This window comes from Barbus barbus, assembly GCF_936440315.1.
Source record: "Barbus barbus genome assembly, chromosome: 32".
NCBI lineage: Eukaryota > Metazoa > Chordata > Actinopteri > Cypriniformes > Cyprinidae > Barbus > Barbus barbus.
In genome coordinates, this window is record NC_136760.1 from 17,227,703 (window position 1) to 17,253,830 (window position 26,128).

Consider the following 26,128-nt stretch of genomic DNA (forward strand, 5'->3'; position numbering starts at 1 on the left):
ATTTAGTTTGGCGATACTGTAACGATTCTCAAAAACGGAATATCGATATTAAAAAAAAAAAAAATCATACAGGATTCATGGCAGTTGTTTCGTTTTGAGTTCATATCCTGACCGCTCGAGAGCAGTCTTCATCTCTGAACTTAAACAGTGACAGGAAATACTAGCATTAGAGCACACCACTAATGTTAGCGTTAATATAGTTCGCTGCTAGTAATGGAGGATGAAAGAATTGTTCCAGTTCCCGTTTCAGTGTACAAAGCTGAAGTGTGGCGTCATTTGGGCTTTTGTGGTAACGTCCGCTCGTTACCACAGACGCGTTTCACACAGGACACTTGCCGCGTCCTGTGTGAAAAGGCCTCGCGCGGGGCATGGCGGGCGGCAGGGTCCCTGTGCGGCTGCAGCTTCCTCTCGTAATTCGGGGGCGTTTTGTGCAGTTGGGGTGGTGCTCCACGCACAACATAAATATAAACTGAAAAACCTGTGAAATCCAAGTTGAAAGGTTCTGAGAATGTTCAACATTTGTATTTATTTTATTGTTTTACAATTGTTTTGTTTTCTTTAGGAATCCAGCAAGCACTTTATTTTTCATTAATACTAAGCAGATGTAATTTTTTGTTCAGATCAAAATGTTATGACATTGTATATAACACTGTGAACCTTTAAAGCAGGGTCTAAAAATATATATGGTCTTTTTTATAAAATACATTTTATACATTTAACGATTTCTGCAAGCACTTGAATTTTTCCCCCTTGACTCGTATTGCACAAAAAGTGGTTCAATAATGTTGAATGTTACAGGGACTGATAATTGCAAATGCAGATCCCAGTGTGCTCTGGTTATTAATTTTTATTTATTTATTTATTTATTGCTAAGGTTTGCATATAGTGGTGTGCTCTTAATGACAGCTTTCCTAAAAATATATCCTATTCCTAAAATAAGAAATATCCCAATATATCACCTTGCTTACAGTATCACAATATATAGCATCACAACCCCTGTATCGTGATACGTATCGTATTGCCAGATTCTTGCCAATACACAACCCTAGCAGATAGTGTTTGTTTGCTAATGCATTGCAAATGTGAAGAGACAGATTCTGAGCTTTCGGGCCTGATGAGAGTAAAAAGCGAGGCCATTACTGTGCTATGTTTTTAAAGGCCACCATCCATTAAAACAGGCTTCTGCAAACACTGGGTATCATCCAAATATGGCGAAATCAATTCTCCTGCTGCCTCAGTCTGCTTTGTATTATAAATTGCTGCTGCATTTCTATTGTGCATCCAGATGAAACAAAACAGATGACCCTTCCAGTCATCACCAGTTTTCGCCTTCTTCCCTCACTCAAACGAAACCAAACAAAAAACACATTTTTGTTTGCTATAGGGGTTTGTCATTCAAAACAGACACTTTGCGGCTACTGCCAAGCGTCTGCTTGGTCTGCTGAGAAGGAAGCAATGGTCAAATGTAGACACTTTACTATAATGAAACTAACTTACCCTCAGCCGACAGGGAGAGAAGGAAGGCAGCTCCCAAAACGCCAAAGACGATGACCATGGAAGTGCTTTTTAACATGTTGGCTGAGATCCGAAACTATATAGTTGTCTTGGTGGTGCCGTACTCTTTTGAGACAAATGAAGTGGCCAATGAGCTGTGAAGGTGAGTAGACCAAGAAAGAGTATGTGAGCGTGATGAAGACTTCAAGGCCTCTTTACAGCCTCCTCTTGTTTAAGACCCTGTAATGAAGAGAGAGGAACACTTATTAATGTTTCGAACCATCATCGTGACGTTTCCTTGCTGAGAGCCAGAAAGCAAGCTTGACAGAGAGTGGTATTGGAGTCGTATTCAAATTCCTTTGCACTTCCATCTTAGTGCTGTGACTTGACCCCTGACCCCGTATCAGAGCAGAGCTGTGGGATGGCGGCTCTCGAGACTGGAAGGCTGGTTAAAGGGATGTTCTACCCAAAAATGTAGATTCTGGATTGTTTACTCAACCTCATGTTGTTACAAACCTTTTTTTTCCTTCATACAAATGGATTTCAATGGTCACCAAAACCATTTTTCTGTTCTGCAAAAGAATGAAAGTCGCACAAGTTTGTAACGACTTGATGGCAGAGTTTTATTTTTGGGGGGTGAACTATCCCTTTAAGCAGTGTCCCGTTCAAAATGGCTGGTGTTGGGTTCTGTCCAGCGTTAATAACATAATGTGTCTGCTCTCTCGTAGCTCCTGCTTGTCTCGATGCAATTAGTGGCTCCCAGAGGCTCTGCGGGACTGGGGGCCTGAATTAACAGCCACAGAGAGGGGGCCGGTGTCTGTCACTTTTCATTTGGCCGAGGGGGACAAAGAGCCCCGACCTGCGCCCTACTTTTCACACTTCCCTGACTCCTGGGTAATGGGGAAACAAAGGCGGGGCTCCTCTGGCTCACAGGGACCCCTTAAGACAGACTGGGTCCCTCTTCACACAGGACCACAGGGCAAGGGATGGAGAGATATGACCTATAACAGGTTTCAACAACTCATCCAATCCCTGGAAAAGAAAATAAACTAGTGTGCAACTTTCACAGGCAGTGCAATTAACTTTTATTATTATTAAGATTATGATTACTACAATTAAAGTTATTATATATTAAATATTACACCACTGCTAAATATTAACAAAGATTCAGAAGTTTTTCTAAGCTTGATTACATTTATAATACATGTATAATAAGTGTATAAAGCACCCATACAGTCAAATGGGAGGGATCTTGTATTAAAGCCTGTAAATAACCAGAATGAACAATTCACTGTTGGTTTTGCTGTTGGTGTGAATATGCCTTAGGAGAGATAAAGATGGAAGACTGGTAAAAGCATGCCGTGACTAGTCAGTATGGAAAGCTTCATGGCCTAAGGACAGGAAGTGTGCTGACAGAGAAAGAACAATCTTATCATGAGGTCCCTGACACTTACACTTACATCTGTGAACAAGATCATCCCAACAGTCACAACACACAAAAAATATTAAATAATAATAAATAAATAAAAAACATTTCATATTCAAAAGAAATGATCTAAAAATCACATGAAGACATGGTTTGGAAAATCATTTTGCTCTTGTTAAGAATTACAGATGTGAATGTGCATTGGCACACAGCTTAATATCAATAACATAACAGTTTGAAAACTGGCACAAAGCAAATCTCTGCAGCAGATGGACCACCATTAAATCAGAAGGCAAAGATGCCATAGAGCTGTGCTAAATGGCTAAATTTATAGTCTCACTGAGCATTCTTTCAGAGGAAAGCTCCTCATTAATTTCCTTTGAATGGATGAAATACCAGAGAGACGGGGGAAAGGTGAAGCAACTGTAGCCACCATATAGAATGACCACACCTTATAGAAAATCACTGAGGCATGGGCATGTGGTTTCTGGGAAGGCATTCCCACAGTCTTCAATCATATGATGCTTGAAAGGGGAAGTCACTCTGGAGACAGAAATCTGAGGAAGAACAGAGCCAGCTGTGTCTCTTGTTTCCCCAAAGATAATGCTGGTTTGACAGCGCCTTTGAATATCTTTGTTTTTTCAGCTAAGTCCATTTCATAGAAGAAAAGGATAACCGCAAGACGCCAAACATCCCGTTTCAGACAGGTTTTGGAAAGGCAGGTGAGATGAACAGCTAAAGGGATCACCCGAGATATCCTGTTAAGTCTGTGGCCTTGATAGATGCACACACTAAAGAAATGCATACAATACCAGAGCTTTACATGAAAACAAAACCACAGACCAACACCAAATAACACTTATTCAGAATTAGGGATGCACCAATATTAAAATTAACCCAATAATTGTTTTATGTATTTTTAAATATTATAATCCTATAAATAAATTAAAAATAAAACAATTTTGAATCCCGTTTTTGAATTTTTTTTTGAAAAACCTTTCATTCAGTCGATCTGCGGGTCTGTCAGTAGCACTTTTAGCTTATCTTAGCATTGATCATTGAATCGGATTAGACCATTAGCATTTTGCTGAAAAATGACTAAAAAGTTTCGATAATTTTCCCATTTAAAGCTTGACTCTTCTGTAGTTGCATCGTGCACTAAGACCAACGGAAAATAAAAAGTTGCAATTTCCTAGGCCGATATGGCTAGGAACTATACTCTCACTCCGGCGTAGTAATCAAGGAACTTTGCTGCTGTACCATGGGTGCAGCAGGCGCAATGATATTACGCAGCGCCTGAAAGTAGTCCCCAGCTAGGTAACTAGTTATGATATAGCTGGGGACTACTTTCAGGCGCTGCGTAATATCATTGCGCCTCCCTGTTGCACCTGGGGAGTTGTAAAATGAGCCTATTTTCAAAAAAACTTGAGTGTTCCTTTAAGTGAATTTAGGCATCAAAACATTATGTGAAAAAATATTAAATTAATATTAATTTTGAGATTTGCTAAAGATTACATTTAGCTGTGTTACTAAATTAATTAATTTCATAGATTAATTTAACTGGTTTATTATCTTAGATTAACTAAATCTATTTATATTTTTTAAAGACTAATTTCTTTATTTTATTTTTATCTAACTTTATTAAGATTAACTTAATTTGCTATATTTAAAAGACTAACTTTTATTTTTTTATTTAACTTTATTATCATTATGTAAATAAATTTTAATTATTAACAATGGATTTCCATTGCCAACTGTATTATAACAGTGGTTATCTGCACAAGGTAAAAAGTTTATTTACTTGCGCATTTTTAAGCTAACTTTACTAACATGATTAAACTCAATTTAACTTTAACTATTAAATGAGTGTTAGATGATGCCATAAGTAATTGAACTGGAAAAAACTATAATATCTGCAGATATGGTATTTGTAATCAAAATCTCTTAAAAGAACTTCCAAAAGGCCATCACCAAATCTGTGCTAACAATGATGAAGGTACTGAAATGTGTCTATCATTTCTATATAGTCTACAGAAAAACAAGTCCCGCTCACCACAAAGCACGCAAACAAACATAAACATGCTTTTCACCAGCGCCGACCATGCTCTTTAACACGTAGATTGAGTAAATGTGGTATGTGGATATGTGTGCTGGCATGCGTTTCGCTGGCCCCTCCTGGGGGCCCCTCCTTGCAGGCAGCCCAGCGCCTCGCCTGCCTCTCAAGTCACGCCGGCCAGCAGGGAGAGCAGACTTCCTGGCTCCACTCTCATTGTTTGCTTGGCTGCTTCTGAGGCTCATCCAAGGCTGGATTACCATAAGAATACTGAAACGTTCCTGCAGAGCACTCCCCTTCCAAACCTCCTGCTGCACTTCTTCTCTCCTGTCCTCCTCCCCCTTTTCTGTCCTCCTCTATCTATCATTCCCTGCTGGCCGCAGTTCTTCCAAACATCTCAGTCACGCTCTGCTACCAGCACAGCCTGCCGTCGCTTTCTCTCTCACATCTACAGCCCATCTTTGGTTTGTATCTGCAGCTTATCGGATGTCTGAACAACCCTCAACAGATACACAACACTAATGGAAATATAAAAGGGGGGTATTGGGAAATAAGATGTGAATTTAGTAAGACTGGTGGTATCTGATTCGATACCAGGAGGGTAAAAACGAATCTTTATGTGGGAACATCTACAAAAGAGAAATCGAGTGGAAAGTGCAGAAAGTTGAAAGGAAGGAAATGAGGGCGGAGGTTTGTGGCAACAGACGCAGGGCTCTATCCAGACAGTCGTGGGTTCAAGAACACACTGATGATGGTGTTGCATAATCATCCTGCTCTACCAATCACCCACGTGGAAGCCAGTAGTAATGTACCTTGGGTCATTCTTGCTCTATTTACCTGCATTTAGTATTGAGAGTCTGGATGAAACAAAACTAAATCTATATGCACTATCAGTCAAATGTTTGCACACACCTATACTAAATTTCTATTGTTAGCATTTTCACATTTTATAGTAACAGCAAAATCATCATTAAAAAAAAAGAATTACTTAAAATTCTGTTAATTTGTAACCTTAACATATAGAGTGAAAAACTAAAACACACTCATAATTTTGGAAGTAGAAACTATTAAGTAATTTTTGATGAAAAACAGCATATGGAAAATTTAGGAAATTCCTGTGTAACATCATATGATTTTATTTTGTATAAATAGCTTTGTTTCTTCTTATTTTGGTTATCAGTATATATATATATATATATATATATATATATATATATATATATATATATATATATATATATATATATATATATAGATTGTTTTTATATTTTGCTTACTTTTAATTTCTATTAATTGAGATTTTACAGTTTTCATCTTAGTTTTTAAATACAATAACCCTGCTGCTACTTACTGAAATAGTGAATGCATTGATTCGCTGGGTTTTCTTTTTCAGTACAGTTTTCTTTTTCTTTATAGAGAAAAAGATGGCAAGTTCAATTCCCATCTATCCAAATGTCTAGAGGAGTAGCAGACTACAAGCTGCGCTAAGACTGATCGAGTCCCTCTATCTAGTCTTCAACACCCACGGGGACCCTGCTAACGCTAGCAGTCCATTACAACACAATCTAGTTTCACAAACATAAGATTGCCTCACACAGAAAACACACACTTTTCTAAAAGTAAGTAAATATATCTGAGATGTTGTGTTAATGGTGGCTTAGATTTACTGCTGTAAACACTGCTTGGACTTACAAGCCCTGAGCAGATCCTGGGACTCTTGTGCAGAGGCTGCTGTGGGTTCACAAGACGGCTAGATTCATTCTAACCTGTAATTACAACATTGAGCTGAAAATAAGGCTTTGTTTAAGCAGATGCACACGCTCCAGCACATTCCACGACCAAATGTAGCCTTGTTCTCCAGAGAGGGCTTCACGTCACTGAGACATATGGTTGGGAGGTTCAGTTCTGGACAACACAACAGAAGGTCCATGCTCAGTTCAACAATCACAGATCAGCTCTGCTGGAAATTGGACAGAAATGCACTCTGTGCGCCGTCTCACATTATATATTAGCCTACCACACAAAGGTACGGGGGTCAGTAAGATTTTTTAAGAATTCATACTTTTATTCACCGAGGACACATAAAATTGATCAAACGTGACGGTAAAGACATTTATAATGTTACAAAAGATTTATCTTCAAACAAAATGCTGTTCTTTTTTAAACTTAATATTATGGTTTCCACAAAAATATTAAGCAGCATCAAACTGAATGGTTTTCAACTGTGATAAGTAAATGTGATAAGAAATACATTTTACAATGTATCCAAACAGAAAACTAAATTGTAAAAATATTTAACATATATAGTTTTTTTTACTTAAAGGATTAGTTCACTTTTAAAAAAACTTTTGCTGATAATTTACTCACCCCCATGTCATCCAAGATGTCCATGTCTTTCTTTCTTCAGTCGAAAAGAAATTAAGGTTTTTGATGAAAACATTTCTCCATAAAATGGACTTCATTGGGACCCAAACGGTTCAAGGTCCAAATGACAGTTTCAGTGCAGCTTCAAAGGGCTTTAAACGATACCAGACGATGAATAAGGGTCTTATCTAGCGAAACGATCGGTCATTTCAAAAATAAATAAAAAAGTTTAAGTTTTATAAGCATAAATGCTCGCCTTGCTCTGTACTGTGATGCGCGTTCATGACGTCACGTAATACGCAATGACGTTGAAAAGGTCACGGTTGACTTAGGAGAGTCAGTAGGCTTTTTAATATTAAAACACCCAGGATACACACAAATGGGCATTTTAAACGATAAACTGACACAAAGACATTTGAATATGTGTATATGGTCCTCCTTCCGCACATTTGTAAACACTGACTCGGTACTTCCACCTAAGTCAACCGTGACCTTTTCAACGTCATTGCGTATTACGTGACGTCGCGAACGCGCATCACAGAACAGAGCAAGGCGAGCATTTGTGCTTATAAAACTTAAACTTTTTTATTTATTTTTGAAATGACCGATCGTTTCGCTAGATAAGACCCTTATTCATCGTCTGGTATCGTTTAAAGCCCTTTGAAGCTGCACTGAAACTGTCATTTGGACCTTGAACCGTTTGGGTCCCAATGAAGTCCATTTTATGGAGAAATGTTTTCATCAAAAACCTTAATTTCTTTTCGACTGAAGAAAGAAAGACATGGACATCTTGGATGACATGGGGGTGAGTAAATTATCAGCAAAAGTTTTTTTAAAAGTGAACTAATCCTTTAATGTTTGATCTAATAAATGCAGCCTTGGTAAGCATGAGAGAGAGAGAGAGAGAGTCTTACTGACCCCAAATATTTGAACAGTAGTGTATCAAATTGTGTTACAATAAATTTATATATCATGTGACCACGATCAAATTGTGTTTTGTACACTTTTCTTTTGGTATTGCAATATTTGTATTTTATTTTTAAAAGCCAAAATGGCTGACATAACACAGAGCTGTTTTTAAATAAACACAAAATTGACAAAATATTCCCTCAAAAAATCTACCATTTATTTTATTCTAGTGTATTCATGACGAATTAAGGACATCCTATGAAATAGCACTATTGTAAGATATCTTAATATTTCTGTAATAATAACAGACTAAACTACAATATTTTTCAAACTCGATATACTTGGGGGTAGAAGAAACTGAAACAGCCACAAGCTTTTGGACATCCCTTCAGGATTCAATTCTCTCCATCTATTTTTTTTCCTGTCTACAACTTTTGATTTAGAAAGTAGTGTTCTCTACCCAGGGATAGTCATTTGAGTTCCCTAATCTACACATCCTAGAGTGTGAATCAGATCACAGACCACAGTGCGGAGCTGTGCAAGCCCATTTCTTTTTGTATTCGGAGAACAAAATCCATATTACTAAGTGGCTAGTCCCTCTGTGTATAGAAACACATGTCATCCAGCTGGCAACTGAATGTGACATTGCCCCCTTCCCCAAAAAATACTAAGTGCAAATTGTTTTGAGCTGAAGGACGTTGCCCTGATGAGCAAAGCATGAAAGTGCACTTCATGCAGGGCTCTCCGATGTCTCCAATTCTCTACGCTTAATGGCTGCGGCAGGAGGTTCCTCTGTATCAAACAGATCATTTTCACACTCTGCAGACATTGTGCTGCCAGAATGTCTGTTCCTGCATGAGTTTACAAATCAAGATGTCTGTGTTTAAATGGATGCCATTTTTTTCTTTCTTATCCACATGATTGGAGAGACATACAGTGACACCGCTGGAGATCTGTTTTCTTATCACTGTGGGGTGATGGTTGTTTTTCAAGCGCCAAGGTTCAAGTTGCTGTCTCTCAAAAGGTATTAGGGCATGACAGAAATGAAAAACGTGCTGTATTTTCCACTACCTGCTCACAAATTCCATAATTGTGGAATGATGAAGAGGTTTTATCATGTGTGGCAAGCTTTAGATCTTCTTGCCCTGTAGAGGGTGTTTGGTATAAATGGAAACATCAGCCCAGGGGTTCTTGGACGGATCAGGGCAAGGACATGTAATAAAGGCCAGAGTATGAGAATTAAAAGGGCACATTTTTAAGAAAGCCCCATGCCTCTAAATGGATCACTGACCCAAAATGAAAATTCTGTCATCATTTACTCACCTCTAGTCATTCCAAACATATGGCAAAACTGATTCAACTGTTTTTGGTCAAACAATAAAAGTCAAAGGGATCCAAAACAACTTTCAATGTAAGGAATCTTCAGAATATTATTTTGTGCCCAAAGAAGACAGACAGTCATAAATGTTTGGAGCAACATGAGGTTGAGTGAATGATGACCGGATTTGCATTTTTAGATGAGCTGTGCCATTAGGTCAATCAACCTCTACTAAATGTCTGTTATTTTACAACTTGACACTGACTTTTTACCCAATTACAGCACCAGGAAGAACAGTAAAAGCCTTTGTTCGTCGGTCAAAGAGTGACATCTGGACACTTTGAACCCTGATCCAATAATCAGTGCGTTTACATGCACTTTAAAACTTCAATTTTAGTCAGAACAAAACAATAATTTGACTTTTTAAAATGTAAACCATTTAGTCCAACTGAATTGATGCCAGTTCAACATCCAAAAACTAGCAGTGCAGCTCGGCTTTGTCTAGGTAGAGTTGCACTACAGGCACTCCTACCCCCCAAAAAAAGTCATTTAGATACATATAAACAGGTCAAAACAGAGGAAAAGACCACATAAAACAGATGGTAAAAGTAATACAAACAAAAACCCGAATTAGTTGACAATGTCACTTTCTGTTATGCTTCATGTGCATGTTTGGATGTTGTCCTGCTTCTGCTTTTTGCAAATTTACGCCAGTACATATGAAATACTCCATGCCCCATCTCAGTGTAACTTCAGTTATATGTGTGTGGTCTGTGTGTTAGTGTAAGTCAGTACAAGAACGGATTTGTCTGAGCAATTGTATGGGAATCTCAGGCAGCCCGAATGCAGTTTATGAATGCGAAATTGTACGGCAACAGGGTAGTGTGTTTGCCTAGAAACCACAGTAACGAAGAGGCTGGAGGAACACGCTGGAAAACTTTAGAGCTGCCCACAGGCAAAGGCCCTGTTTAAAGTCTGGCAGATCACACGGCCTCGTTCAGCTCCACATCCTTTGCAAACATGTGGCTGAAATTGAGTGGAACAGCCCCTCCCTCCAGCCATCTCACCAGCCCCATGTAAACATCCCAGGACCATAGGACTCGATACATCACGCACTGATTGACCCATGCCTCTGAGCGACATCTAAACTCGCACTACAGTCTAATCAAAAGTAAAGCCCATAAGTACCTGAGAAAATCCCAACGGTGATCCCCTCGATGTGGCGGTATGGAGTTCTGCATGTAAACACGGTTCTCATATGTCGTGGGTCATTAATGCGGAGTGGAACAGTGGAGGTGGGCTGCAGGGTATCTGGTCTCTGACAGACCAATCAAGCGCCAATAATTATGAGACAGGAAACTCGCTGATTGCGTAGGTCTGTCTCTGTCTCAGGCACAGGGTTAAGGGTTAATCTCTGGGCTTCGGTAATCAAGGTTGCCGTATGCTCCTTCTCTCCCTATGAAAATACAGCCAAAGGTGGAGGAAGTAAAGAAAAATTGCAGCATTTACTGATGTAGTTGGCTACGGAGTCAGTCTTTGAAAAGGAGGTGACTCTGGTAACAGAGAATAGAGCGCTCATTTACCAGCAGTTTAATTTCACAAAAGCATCTGGGAAATACGACAGATCCTGATTTAAAACACAAAAACCACAGGGGAAAAGAAAGAAATTGAGTCATAAAATAAAGATGAGCCTGCAACAGGAAGCATCAGGTTCTTACCTCACAGGGTAGCAAGTGTGGCAGGACATGATGATGAAGGGGACTCATGGGTATTAGCATTAAGAGTCTTCTGTCTGGAGCTGATCACAGAGCAAAGTCACAAACTTCTGTGAAAAACCTTTGTAGTACCTAAAAAGAAATGGGGAGCAGAGAAAGAGATAGTTATACCATCAGTTGAAAAACTAAAGAAAAATGACATTAGGAAGCCACTACAGCATAAAGCACCCACAAACAACAATTATACTATATCAAAGGAGCTTTACCAGAACTTTTGACTATGGAGATAAAATGCAAACTGGCATGCCTCTTCAATCTCAAAGTGAATTATCATTATCTGGTTGAATCACAAATTTAAAAGACAGTAGATCCCTTGTTCATTATTCTCATTATAAAAGTTGAATCAAGTTAAAGAAATGTGTCAGCGACTTCTGAGTGCATAGAGTCCAAAAGAATAATAGAATAGTCTTTATGATTTGAACAGATTTGTCATGCATTGCTTTAGGACACTTTCAGTGTGTCACAATTGAACAGCTGCCAAATCACAGCTTAGCAAAAGAAAGTTTTTGCATCTTCAGAATTATTTGAACGTTGAAGTTAAAGTAATGATAAAACTGAAGAAGTGATGTATTATGTATTATCCTCTGTATTATGACAAACATCCAAGTGGAAAGGAAAGGAAAGGATGTGACAGGTGGCCAAGTATGGTGTCCCATACTCGGAATTTGTGCTTTGCATTTAACCAATCCAAAAGGGCACACACACGGCAGTGAACACACACACGCAAAATGATGATATAATGAATAATGAAAGTTACCTTTACCTTTACCTTTACCGCTCTATTCTCTGTTACCTTTACCTAACCTTTAAACTGCTAATAAAGTGGAAACTGCCTGACTGCTCACTAAAAACCACTCATTGCAGCCTAAGATTACTTTCTTGTTTACACTTCCATATTTAGACTTCTGTTTGAAAACTAAAAGTACATTTTCCACCAAGGTTTGATACAGCATCATATGCTATAATATGGGAGCTTCAAACTCCATGACACCAAAAAACTCAGAAGCTTTGATGGAAATTGGAAACTAATTAAGAGGAATCAAGAAATTGTCAAGAAAGTTCATGACAAAACTGACTAATTTGCACACATTCACAAGTAACAGTTGAATAGTTCACAAATGGCGCTTTTCCACTGCGTGGTACGACTCGGCACGGCTCAGAACAGCACGACACGGCTCAGTTCGGCTCGTTTTGTGTTTCCACTGCAGTTTAGTACCGCTTTAGAGTGGGCGGGATTATTCACGTGTTGTTATAGTTGTGCCGCCTCTACTGCCGTGACTCCTGAAAAACTTTTTAATTCTGCGTTGCTCCATCATGCTCTCGCTGGTTCCGCTCATCGGCTATCAACGAGAGGAACATCTGTACTTCCTCAACAGACAACGAAACAGCCATTTTTTGGTTATTTAAAAAAGGTGGGCTCATTCAAAACAGTTGCGTTCGATCCTTCGCTGGCTGTGCTGATTTAAATCTAGCGGGTCTGTTGTGTCTCGTGCCGCAAGTTCAATGACGCAGGCAGTGACGATTTTCTCCGGCCAATCAGTGATCAGCAGAGTTTAAACTTCATGTTTTGGTAACGGTACGGCTCGCTTGGAACCTTGGCTGAGGTGGTACTAAAAAAAATACCAGGTACCAGGTACTGTTCCCAGTGGAAAACCCGCCAAAAGTGAGCTGTACAGAACCATGCCGTGCCGTACTATGCAGTGGAAAAGCGCCAAAAGGAGATCCATAATGCTATTCTCCTGGTATTGAACTGAACTGAGACTACTTGTGGATTAGCGCCCAATGCAAAGCGGTAACGCTCCTCAGACAGAATGTCACCAAGCCTGAGACATTTAGATCCACACAGGTGCCAGGAGGAGTTGACCCTGACTGCCCTCGCTGAGAAAGAGGATTACAACTTATTTCCCAAGGAATGTTGACTTCTTCCCAAATCTGTAGATTTAGGGGTGATCTTTTCAATAGCCCTAATCAAAAAACAACCATTTAGCTATAGGAAAGAACTTAGCCGTTTTTAATTAAAGCAGCTTTTGCACATCTCCACTTCAAAACTCTTGACCAGAAGCATGTCCAATAATTTGTGGCATTGTTTTTTGTTGGAGTGCCGAGAGAGAAACTATGTGCTGAAAGATGTGGGACAGCTGTAGGAAGTGGAAATCAAACATATGAAGATGCCATCACTGCTGTTAATTCCAGAGGGTTTAGTAAAACCAACAGGAAAGCATGAGGGTGTATATAAAGCAATTGGGGCTCAAAGGGGAGACTAATGTGATCAAAGCAAACGATCAGCCATAGCTAATTGAAATTAAAGCCCATGAAATGAGAAGGTTAGCGTGGTTCACTGAGGCGCTGAGGATGGGAACATAGATGCCTTGAGGGAGGGCTCAACTGTGTCTGCAAGGAGCACTCATTCTTTTTACACTGTGGTTATGATATTCTTTAATGTTTGTGATATTTTACAAGCTTGGGGAGAGCATTCAGTCACGAATCAGCTCTGTGGGAAGGCAACAGCTGAATTTTTCTAAGGATCTTTTTTGAGATGACAGCAAATTTGTTTACCATCACAGCCACAGGCTTCATGCATGATTTAAAACGAACAATCAATGAGAACAAGGCTACAAAATGTTGTTTAAATTGGTCAGATATTCATATATTCAGTGGGGTTTTTTTAATCGGTCAAAAACACCCAGATGTCTTCTTTTCTGCTGAAACACTAAAGTAAACTGTTCATTAAGAGGTGCGACTGGCAAAGTATAAGGAGAAAGGCAATAATTAACCCTGGGCTTACAATAGCGGAGTGATGATGACCACCATGTAACATCTGTTCATATTCACCATTTAGAAACTCTTACTCATTTCCTCTACAAAGCAGAAACCTATTATGGAGGAAGTCATTCAATTACAACCAGCCATTCTCCATTAATTTAGGTTACGCCACAGAAACAGAAAACAAAATATGTCTATAGCTCATGGTGCTGTATTCGGTGAGCCTTATCTCCTTCAATCTACGCATCAAACTTAGTCATATTTTAAACAAAGAAGCTGAATGAAAAACATAATGCAAGTTTTATTTCTAATTTGCAGGTTTAGTTCGGCTATTAATCAAGGTCTAGAGCTCAACAATAAGGATGTTTTAACACTATCACTTTCTCTATGAATATGTTTACCATTTAATAATTTTTTTTTTAACATTACCTTTTTTTTTTTAGCAACACGTGTTAGCACTTTATATTAAGTTTATTCACTACAATATTTCATTTTTAAGCTAAAGTGGAACAAATTGCTTATTTATTTACATTGAATGTTACGCCTCAGTAGAAGTCTATGCTCGGGAGTCAGGACACCTACACACGCATGTTTTAAGGTGCCGCCAGAATCTCAAGCAGCACGAAGATAATATGATGATATCTGCATTGTAACTGATGCTTGTTTGGCAAGTTACTTGTGATTTTAAACATGTCCAAAAGAAAAAAAAATTGCCTTGGAAGTGCGGACAGGCTATTTGAGGAGAAATGGAAATGGTTCAGTGATCTCATCGCAGAAAGGTAACGTTATTAGTGATGCACCGATCATGATTTTTCATGACCGATTCCGATACTGCTTTTTTTTTTTTTTACAAGCAAATAGGTTGATTCCGATTTCATTCAAGAAAGAATGAAAGCAGACATAAATGAGATGTTATTTAGATGTATATGCCACAGCCATATCACCCTGCAGCCCAAGACCGGTTGCCCACTGAAGCTAAGCAGGGTTGAGCCTGGTCAGTACCTCCGGTGAAAACTAGGTTGCTGTTGGAAGAGGTGTTAGTGAGGCCAGCAGGGGGTGCTCACCCTTACCCCTTTTCCACCAAGGCAGTTCCAGTGCTGGTTCGGAACCAGAGCCTAGTTTCAAACCGGTTCTTTGTTTTTCGACATCCAAAGCACCAGCTCCGAACCAGTAAAAGCGGTTTGTAAGTAGCACCAAAACATTGCTGGGCTAGAAGGAAGAACCGCTTGCGTCAGGGGCTGGGGGCGGGGTTACCGTGACCAACAAGACGAACAGAAACTTGGACCGCCATATTTGAAATAGCAGCTAAATGCTAACATGTTTGATTCGCCGTGCTTGGATGCCGATGTAGGTTCGCAAAGCCATGAACATCAATAGCAACGCAACGTCCGCCATTGCTGATAGTTTGTTTAGGCTTGTCCGGGATAGATCGGTGCTGTGCGGACCGGTCGGTGCGAGGCATATCGGGATGCTGCGGGAGCGACTGGAAAGTAGGGTTGGTCCGAATACCATTTTTTGAGCTTCGAAGCTTCGATAGGAATCAACACCGAATATTCGAAGCTTCGGAGGGAGGGGCTGAACATATTCTTCTCTCTAATAAAGGCAGGAATCTCTGTGCGTCTGTCTGCCTGTTTGCATTTTTATTGTGTTGAGAAACGATCATCCAATGACTTCACGCGCGGCAGGTGTGTTGCTGCGGACCCAAGGGAGTGCAGTGTTGCATTTTGGTGCAATATGGACATGCGACACGTTCATAATTAATAAACATTTAATAAACTAACAGAGCGAGCCGGAAGCGAACAGCCATTTCTAGTCCTGGAAAAGTTTAGTAAAAGTCATGGAATTTTATTTTACAAATCTCTGTATAATAGAGTTATATCTAATCAGGTCCTGAATTTGTGTGTAGGCCTATATCGCATAGTTTTACTCATTCCCGCAGCTTTCGAGTTTATAATGAGGTAAATTCTTGCAAACATTTATTAAAATATAGCATGTAGGTTAGATGAGTAAATAAATCCACACAAAATATCAGATTAAATCAGTCATTTGAAAACAGCGTGAGTGATTCGGCTGGACCGCGTCTTCTCTCTTTCACTCTCGTTGTGGTCTCAAAGCGGCTTCATATCGGCGCATCTCGTCTGCACTACAAGAGCTACAGCACGCTGACCCAAGACTTTCGCTCGCATCTCGGGACAGTTGACAGAAAGAAAACGCATGCATCGCATTCGGTTTTGTGATAGCAGAGGGTCCGTTCACATGTTGCGTCTTTTGCGCGCTTAAGTTCATTATTTCAAATGTAGATGTGCGGCAAGCGCGCTCATAATATAAGCGGGCTCATATATATGCATGCTATAGGTCAGCACGAACGTCTTTCATTGGCTGGTGCAGATGTTTAGCCAGGCGGACAAGTTGAGAACCATTTCGCGGGGGATGCCAGGTGTTCGAGAAAAAAAAAAAAAAAGGATATTCGAATCTCAAAATTGAAGATCGAATGCCAACCCACCCAACGAATATTCGAATAATCGAATATTCTGGTTCAGCCCTACTGGAAAGCAGACGGCTCTTCATGCTTTAGGATCGCTCTCGCAGTGCTTTAGTGTGTTGGGTGCCGATTGATCGATCTGCGTGGCGCTGATGCTTTGTACAGATGCCTGTTGTGTCGCGCTAGTGATCCGAAACATGAAACGTATTCAGTGACGTAAGACCTGGCTCTGTATTGGCTCTCTAGCTTGTGGAAAAGCAACCAGTTCTTAAAGCGCTCGCCAGTCGAACCAACTAACAACCGGCTATAGCACTGGCTCTGAACTAGCACCTGGAACTGCTTTGGTGGAAAAGGGGTACCTGTGGTCTGTGTGGGTCCTGACGGGGGCACTATACTGTCAAAAAGCACCGTCTTTCGGATGAGACATTAAACCGAGGTCCTGACTCTCTGTGGTCATTAAAAATCCCATGGCACTTCTCGTAAAGAGTAGGGGTGTAACCCCGGTGTCCTGGCCAAATTCCCTCTACTGGCCCTTGTCTATCATGGCCTCCTAATAATCTCCATACACTTGATTGGCTCAATGACTCTCTCTCCTCTCCACCTGTAGCTGGTGTGTGGTGAGCGCACTGGCGTCGTTGTGCTGTGGCTGCCGTCGCATCATTCAAGTGGATGCTGCACACTGGTGGTGTTTGAGGAGAGACCCCCCCCACATGATTGTAAAGTGCTTTGGGTGTACAGCAATACACAAAGCGCTATATAAATGCATCATTCATTCAGTATTTAACAGGCCAAACTGGCTTTTGGCTGTTGAAAACAATAACTGTAAACATCTGAAATTAACGGCAGTAACTGCGCTGTAACTACATTCAATACAATCATAGATGGTACTGACATCAGCATTTAGCTTTTGTTTTTACTACTAAAACGACATAAAACTGGCCTTAAATGATAACATTAACTGTAACCATGTGAAATTAAAGGCAACAACTGCATAGTTCTACAATCCAAACAACACACATTCAACAGCATTTGATTCGTTTTTAAATTTGGTGTAAAGGAAAAAAAGGTATTTAACAGTGAAACTAAATAAAACCAAAGTAGGCTATATAAATAAATTATTCCAATGTGTTAAATCAAATAATGTTTAGTGCAACGAATACAACAAAGATGCTACAGCAGGTGCTTTTTAAATCAAATTAAGTCAATGTAATTTTAAGGTAAAATAAAAAATCATCCTGTACAGAACTCTTCTGGCTTTTCAGAAGTACATGCAAGTTCTTTATAAAAAGAAGCATTTCAGCTTTGTCACAAGTTAGTCTGTTTCGATTTTCATCCAACACGTGAGAAGCTGAGCTGAACAACTGTTCACTGTCTAAGCTTGTGCAGAGCGCGGACAGATATGCTCGTGCAACTTCAGTGAGCGCAGGAAAGCGACTCTTATTTGTGCGCCAGTACACCAACAGCCGTTCGCTTCTTGGTATCTGTTTTTCTGTCTTTGTTGTGCCAAATGTCTTCCACACAAATGACATGTTCACGAATGATTACAATGTAGTGTGTGCACGCGGGCGCACTTCTGGAAAAAATGGCTGAAAAAAAACAAAAAATAATGGTTGCCGATCATGCATTATTAGCAAAAACCGTCCGGTTCCGATTTACAGCCAGTCAACCGGGCATCCCTAAACGTTAGGCCTATGTTTAATCTAGGGCTTAGCAATTAATCGAATTTGCAATAATATCGCGATATGAAGAAACACGATTTTTCAACTGCGATTACACTGTCAAGTGACACGCGAGAGTAAAGAGTAACGACTTGAAGATCGATCGGTGTATGACATCAAAGTACGGCGAGAGAAAGCATAAGGAGACGCCCACTCTTTTATAACTCTCGCAGTATTTGATGACACACAGCGATCGGTCTAGCTGCGCTGCTTCAAGTCGAACACATCTAAGCAGTCTTCAGAGGAAGCATCAAGTTGGCACGCTATGTTGCCAAGTCCGCAGTTTGCGGTCTTGCATATCATGCAGAATTGACGCGCTACATGTAAACATTACAATATTCTTTGTTGTATTTTCTGGTCAAAATAACGGAGTTTCTTTGGAATTCTGCAGCTGGGTTTTCCGGTAGTGGGCGGGACTAATGTGCAAACGGCAATCTCAATGGCTGGCGCTCACCTATTATCCTCCCTGTTTTGATTTCAGCGAATCAGTTCGAGCGAACACAGACAACCTGATATTCATGAACCCAGCAGCTCAATAATCCTTAGTGCATTTTATATTGTTCTTATTAATAGTAGAATTTGTAGTAGTTATCTTATCAGTATTATTTATTTAAATTTTGTTTTTTCCACCCTTTTTTTATAGAAACACCAAATGACAAACAATATCTTAAGCACCACCACCAGCTCAGTCAACATGACAAATATGCATTCATACTAGGGCTGTAACGTCCCAGTCGATTAGTCGATTAATTGGTCGATATGGTCTGGTTCGACCAAAAATCTGATTGGTCGATTTTTTGCCGCGCTCATTTCATCAGTTTGGCCACGCTCATTTCATCAGGTGGAAAGCACTAATTGCTAATGGGGGTGTTTTCAGAGCACCCCTGTTTCACAGGTAACAGTCTGTTTTCAGAACACCCCCATTGTTTTCACTTTTTTTGGATTAGCCCAACCCACTGGAGAAGAGAGACAGATAAGTAGGCTTTAGAAGGTTTGATGCTGAATATTATTTATTTAATAATAAGCTAGTGTAAAAACAAGAAGCTGTCTCCTTCCAAAGAACCAGTGTTAATTTCGTTAACGAAGAGGACGACGAAAAATATTCGTTAACGAACCTTTTTTCTGTGACTAAGACGAGAAGTTGACGAGATAAAATTAATATCTGATGATAAAAACTATGACGAAATGTATGCGCGTCTTCGTTAACGAGACGACTAAAATGTTATTTGAGGACTACCGGACATTCAAAATACATCCTATAGGCTAAGTTGACTGTCTTGTCTTTTAAAATGTGCGTCCCTGTCACTGGATCGCAATCAGATGAGGGGCGTTTGTATATCTCACAGTATGGCAGCCGCAGTGGGCGGATACGCTACCAAAACGCAAACTAGCGATCTGAAACAATGGCCTCAGCAACTGAATGGTTATAGGGATAGGGTGACCAGACATCCCGTTTTTCCCAGGAGTCACAATTCGTTGTTGATTAACTTAAAGTTAGTGAAGGCGCGATAGGCGGAATCACTCTGATAGAAGTGCTCCACTTTCTCAGTTCTCACAATATTGCGCAATTGCGCTGTGCCCACTGTTTGTGTTAGTTTTGAGCCTAAGATGCTTTATTTTTCAGTTATGCACTTTATTTGGTTTCTGTTCTTGTTTGTTTAATAAATATTCTTTTTTATTAAAGTGGACGCGCCTTTTGTGTTTATTAAGAGTAAAAGCTTTAAGTCTATTCGTGTCTCAGCCGCGAAGCTGAGCTCTTATGTTCAGCCTCGCTCTGTTCGAGCTGCGCAGAGCGGCTGAAATGATAGTGTCTGACAGTTATACTTATAACATATGACAAAAATAATTTTCTAAATTATGTTGCACATTCCTCAAAAGTTCTTGTGATATCACTAGTTGACAACATAGTACTGTTTTCAGAAATCACAGGCTATGATATTGCGCAGGTGCACGTGATGCACCGCTGTCAGAGACGACAGACTCGTGTGTCAGACTCATTTCAGTGCAAAATAATTAGGTCAAAAACGATTTAATATACTGCAAATAGCCTATTAGTTTTTTATGTTTATTTATAATTAATTTAGGCAGACAACAAGGCTACCAAGTACTGAGCACAGTGCGTATCTAATTAATGTAACGTACGTTTTTTTTTCTCCCCACAACGTCATTTTTAGTCGATTTTTAGTCGAAAGTTTCAGGACTTCAGTCGACCAAGATTTTCTTTGGTTGATTACAGCCCTAATTCATACATGGTTATTCTAATTACTACAGTTCTATCATTTAATGCTAAATTATCATAATATCATATAATGCTAAGTGAGATATTTAACAAAAGCTGTGCCATTTTCCAAACATAAGCTATATATATATATATATATATATATATGGTATATCAGATAACTAATATTAGTCTGGTGAGTAAAAAAAAAATAAAAAATTACAAGCCAATGGAGATTCTATTGCCAAGAAGAAGGTTGATAACATTTACAATAATCAATTGAATTTGATAGGTGTCTCTGACATTGTCCCACAGAAACATTAAAATAATGTAGATTAGTGTACAATGTTTCATAATAATAATTTATTCTATTTAGTGACCATTTCATTCATTTAACATTTAAAATTGGGGGCATCCAAGTTATTTGACATATTTGAACATTTAAAAAAAAAAAAGTAACAATAGTTACTTTCCCTGGTAATTAGTTTCTTTTATAATGATGTAACTGTATAATGATGAGAAGTAACTAGTAATATAACTAATTACTTTTTTAAAGTAACGTGCCCAACACTGCATACTATACAATGATTTATTGCTTGTCTTTGTTGAATAATACATAATATAAAAAGCTTTAAAAAATAATCACATTAAATCACAATCGCAATATTGCTAAAAAAATAAATAAATAAATTAAAAAATCGCAATCAGATTATTTTCTAAAATCGTTCAGCCCTAGTTTAATCACAACCCGTTGCGGTGGTAAAAGTGTGAAATATTAAATGACACTGTGGTGGATTGGACAGCTTAGCATGGAAAAAGTAAATGAGCAACGGCTGTGCAATATTTATCATGTACTAATACTGAACTGTTGTTTTAATGGTGTGCGAGCTGACATTTTGTAACTTTGCAAGTGCACTGGACTTTTGCAAGTTTTTCAGTGCAATCAGTATACAGTTATGATATAATTCAAGATATAGAGGCAAAAATGCCCTGTAGGAGTTTTTGTTTTTAATATTTATGTCATGACGGTTAAGTGACATTACCTATTGCGCGATTGCAAATGAATTGATTTTATACAAAAGCTCAACAAAAAAGAGGCTAGTATTAAGCGCGTTACAATTTAGTCACAATGCAGTGTCTGTCTGTTTATCTCTGTCTCGGCAATTAAAAGTTTTTAAAGTGCCCCTATTATGGGTTATGAAATATGGTTCATATTTTTGTTTTGGGAGTCCCAGGTTGACAACATGCAAGGTCAAAAAACACTTTCATTTTCTTATAATATGCATTTATTTTTACCTTATTTGCTCAACGACTCCCAAACAATTTGCTCAACGATTCATTTTTCCAAACCCCTCCTTTGCGTGATGCTAATCTATTAAATCGGTCCGACTGGAAAAAGCAGCACCTAGTGGCAAAGAATGAATTTGCATTTTCATTCAGACCAAGGAAAAAATCCCATGTTTGTGTTTTCCCAGGTCTGCGCGTGCAACAAGTGGGCAGGCAATATGCTAATGTTTCATGTTGACGTCAACATTAGTTTTAAAACTAAATTATCTAATTTGGTATTAGTTTTAAAAATGACTCGTTTCAATGATTCAGAGTCGACTCTTTCTTTTGAGAGACTTTATACACGGTGCACTTTCAGATTTAAAACTTTGCCGGATGTTTTCATTCCCTTAGAGCTGTGTTACACACCGCATGAAAGGTCATTTTCAAAAATCCATAATAGAGGCACTTAAAACCATCCATCTCAAAAACACACTCGGCAAAATATGGTTAAAAGAAAAACTACATTGTGTCAACATAGCACACCCCTAAAACAACATTTGATCATCTTTGAAAAAAGTTTTCCACAATGTAAATTATATTGTAGTATGTATGGTTAATATTATTTGCAATTGTGAGCAAACTAGGGTTTAACAAAAGGTAAATCGGCCTGCACAAGGGGACATTTTCTTCGATCTGGCCCTCAACCTAAAATGAGTTTGACACCCCTGTATTACAGCATAGCATATGGTTCCTCAACTGTTCCAAAACACTCACACACTGACCCTTACCCACAGGGGTATCCTCATTTTCAAGCCCTGAGTTTCTATAAGCATTTCACCTTTATACATGTAGAAATGAAACCCTGTTTTCTTTGACTGTGTTGGCTGGACTTGCTAGAGAGCTCAATGCTAATGAATGCTTTTTATTAAGGGTTTTGTTCAGGTTCAGCAGTGCTATGAGCACAAGCAAAATTCAGACAGAAAGAGTCAGACTCTGGCAATGCCCCTCTTTATAGTCGTGTGGTTCTGTGCAGATGCCAAACACATCTCAGACCTGACATAATACGCTGCAAAAATGCAGACAGCATGGTTTGGGAAGATCTTTCCATAATAAAATGTCAAATATAACTACCCATGCAAAGCAGAGGGAAAATATCCAATACTTAACTATCAAAACACTACGTGAAGAAGAGCATGTAATGCTTTTTAAATAAACATTACAATTATGGGAAGATCTCTAAAAGTGCCAACATGGGGTCATAGTGGCAGGCACTAGCAATAAGTCACCACCTGATTGGTAGGAATAACAGTGTATAGTGGAGCTAAAGATTGTGAGGTCTCGGCACAACAAATAAAGGACGCATGTATACTTTGCACGCTCCGCTAACCACAACCAACTCTGCTCTATTGTCCTGTGTGGTCACAACTGCACCCTTCAACAAAACACTCATGAAAGACATGGCATTTCCTATACAGAGAAAGATAAAGGGAGCGACATGCAAAAAGGTATTACATAAAGCTCTACATCGACATGAGGGTGTAAGGGCTTAACAAGGGCCAATTTAGTTGCGGTTTCCAAATACAACAAGTGTTTTCAGAGCATTATTCTCTAAAAGGCATACGTCAAATTATGAAAAGCTCAACCTGCATGCATAAAGATGTGCTTTACTTCTCAGTAGTAAAAGAGATGTTTTTGGTTATTTCAACCTGAAGCAACTTTTGTCCTATTTCTAAGCTTCTCAAAAGAATCATTCTTCACTTGCCAACAGCATACAGGCCATTTACAGGCTTGGCATTCATTAAGGTTTGAAGATAACATTTAGTGAGAAAAGATTCACCAAGCGGGGACGTGCGCTCCACCTTTCCATGCAAAAAAGGGAAATAAACAGGCTGACTGTTACTGCAGAAAATGATAAAATCTCCCCAGACTCAATTTCAGCTGCCATTCAAGACCATGGAACTAGCCTTTCTCTGTTTGTCTACAACTACATCTTATTACAGCCAAAGTGAATAACACAACTGAACAGCCCACTATGAAGCATGAAACTCTGTCATTAATTACTCACCCTCATGATGAGTTTCAAAACCTTTATTAATTCCTTTTCATCTATATATCATCATTATTTTTTTCACTGAAGAAGTCATAAAGGTTTGGAATGACGTGAGGATGAGTAAATGATGACAATTTTATTTTATTTCTGGGAGCATGTAAAACTAAAAGTGGCTTTGCTTAAAAGTCGAAGTGATATTGCTTTCTTGTCCGATTCAGCTTAGAGTACACAGGGACGGAAACCTGACTCTTTTACTCTCTCTCCCCCCTTTTCATTCTCCCTCCCTTTCATTCTCTTTTTCTCTCCTCCCCCCTTCCAAGGAGAGGCTCTTCTAGGGCCAGACGAAGGCCCACAGGCTGAAAAATAAAGAACGAGTCATGCATGGAGGAAACGGGCCACCATTTCTCTTTAAATACTGCCATAACGATAAATAAATAAATAAAGCCTGGCTCTTAGGGAGAAAATTTGATTTGGTTCTCTCTTCCCCTCCCACTCCTGGCCTTCTATTTTAGTTGCAAGCAGAGCACAGGCCTTTTTCTGGCCCGTGGCTACAGGAGCAATTCAGATTGCTGAAGGTTTCATGTGCTGTGACGTGGGAGGGGTGCTGCTGGGGTCATCAGTGTTGTTGAGCCCATATCTTGCACTAACAAAAATGGCAGCAGATTACAAAACATGATGCAAATGACAACAAACTGGTGCCAATGATTCATGAGAAAGAACAGGCAAAGGACAAATCTATCTGACAGACTGTGAATGTGAATTCCTGTGTCAAGAGCAGGGCTGACCTTAACATGCTTCAGGGCAAGTCCTGAATATACATCTGTATTTAAACAATCTATGCACTGAATAATCACATGCAGATAATATATGCAATTATACAAGTAAAGAAAGTTATCTTACCTAACACACTGGAGATTTTTTTTTTACTAATATATATGTGAGCAAAAATCTAGGAAAATTACAGATGTTTTTGTATGAATCCAGAACAATGGGATATGAAAAACTATTTTCAAGATATTCAAAAATGTACAAAAAGAATAGGCTATACATTAAAATAAATATATACATTTCTGAAAAGTAAAATTTTCTTGTAAAAAAACAAACATTTTGCATGATTTCTTTCTTTTGCAGTGCACTGTACTTACAAAACAAAAGTAATAAAGGTAAAAACAAGATTCAACCTATAAACTAAACTCTTGCTATGAATTAATTTGATAAATGCTAATAAACATATCTTTATCCAGACAACGCTGAGTTGAAATAGCTAGTTTTAAAGGTGTCACACAATGGTTTTCTCACATGAGACTACATGTGGTTGTTAGAACAATGCGTGCAACAGGAATCTCCACAGCCCATTGCAGGCATGCATAAAAAGACCCCATTTAGAAAATGGTCTGCCTTTAATTAACATTATTCACACTTGCCAACATGCTATCTCAAATCTGTTCACAAGGCTATCTCCACAATCAAGGAGTTTTAGGATATTAAGTAGCTGGAAGTACCCTGTGTTTACTTGAACAACTATTCATATTCACGACGACATTGAGAGAGGGAAAATAAACTGTAGGCATTAGGTCTATTTGTGTTTCCGAACACTGCCACTAAAAAAAGAGAGGGCTTCACATAAGAGCCAAGAGCAAGCACAGGCCTCTCTAAGGTTCTCTGTGTTTCATTTGGAGCTTTCTGCTCTTTTTCTCCCTCTACAAATCTGAAAGACCAATACCACAGTAAATTAAGATATATGGATAGAACTGCCTCGCTCCTTGTAGGAGATTTATCTCTGTCTCTGTGTTTAATTGCCCCTGGAACTAATCATGGGTCTGTTCATTCTCTGGGTGTTGTGGAGGGTCAGGAGTCATGACCAGAAAAAAGATATACTTTATTCTAAACATCTCCTCTAAACAACTCAGAAGAACCTGTAAGAGTTCCTGTAAAAAACAGATATAGGCTAAATGTCACAGATCAATTTACTGAATTGTGGTAACAATCCAAGCAGACTTACATACTCAAGTAAGGCAAACATCTAACAAATAGGCTAAGTCATCCTGATCAGTTATCAGCTTTGAAAACCAAAATTCTAGGTTTTAAATTCAGTCAGTTATATATATATTTTTTTAAATAAATAGTCTATTGATAAATGGCATAATTACAACAGCATTCAAATGTAAAGTAACTGATTAAAAGTAGAGCCCCAAATATAGATCAAAATTAAATGTTTGCAGAAATAAATAGCAATAATAATATTATCTGCTGGCATTGCCAATAGAATAATTATAATGAATATCTTTT

At 38.9% G+C, this 26,128-nt stretch overlaps 1 protein-coding gene across 1 annotated transcript in view; it reads right to left on the reverse strand.

Moving 5' to 3' along the window:
* LOC306851937 (bone morphogenetic protein receptor type-1A-like) overlaps window positions 1-26,128 on the reverse strand; it is a 44,702-nt gene that overhangs the window by 17,563 nt on the left and 1,011 nt on the right. The window contains exons 2-3 of the mRNA XM_079388460.1: window positions 11,283-11,411; window positions 1,498-1,734 (exon numbers count right to left, since the gene is read on the reverse strand). Coding sequence (XP_079244586.1) covers window positions 1,498-1,573 — 76 coding nt within the window. The 5' untranslated portion in view covers window positions 1,574-1,734; window positions 11,283-11,411. The remainder of the gene's footprint in view (window positions 1-1,497; window positions 1,735-11,282; window positions 11,412-26,128) is intronic.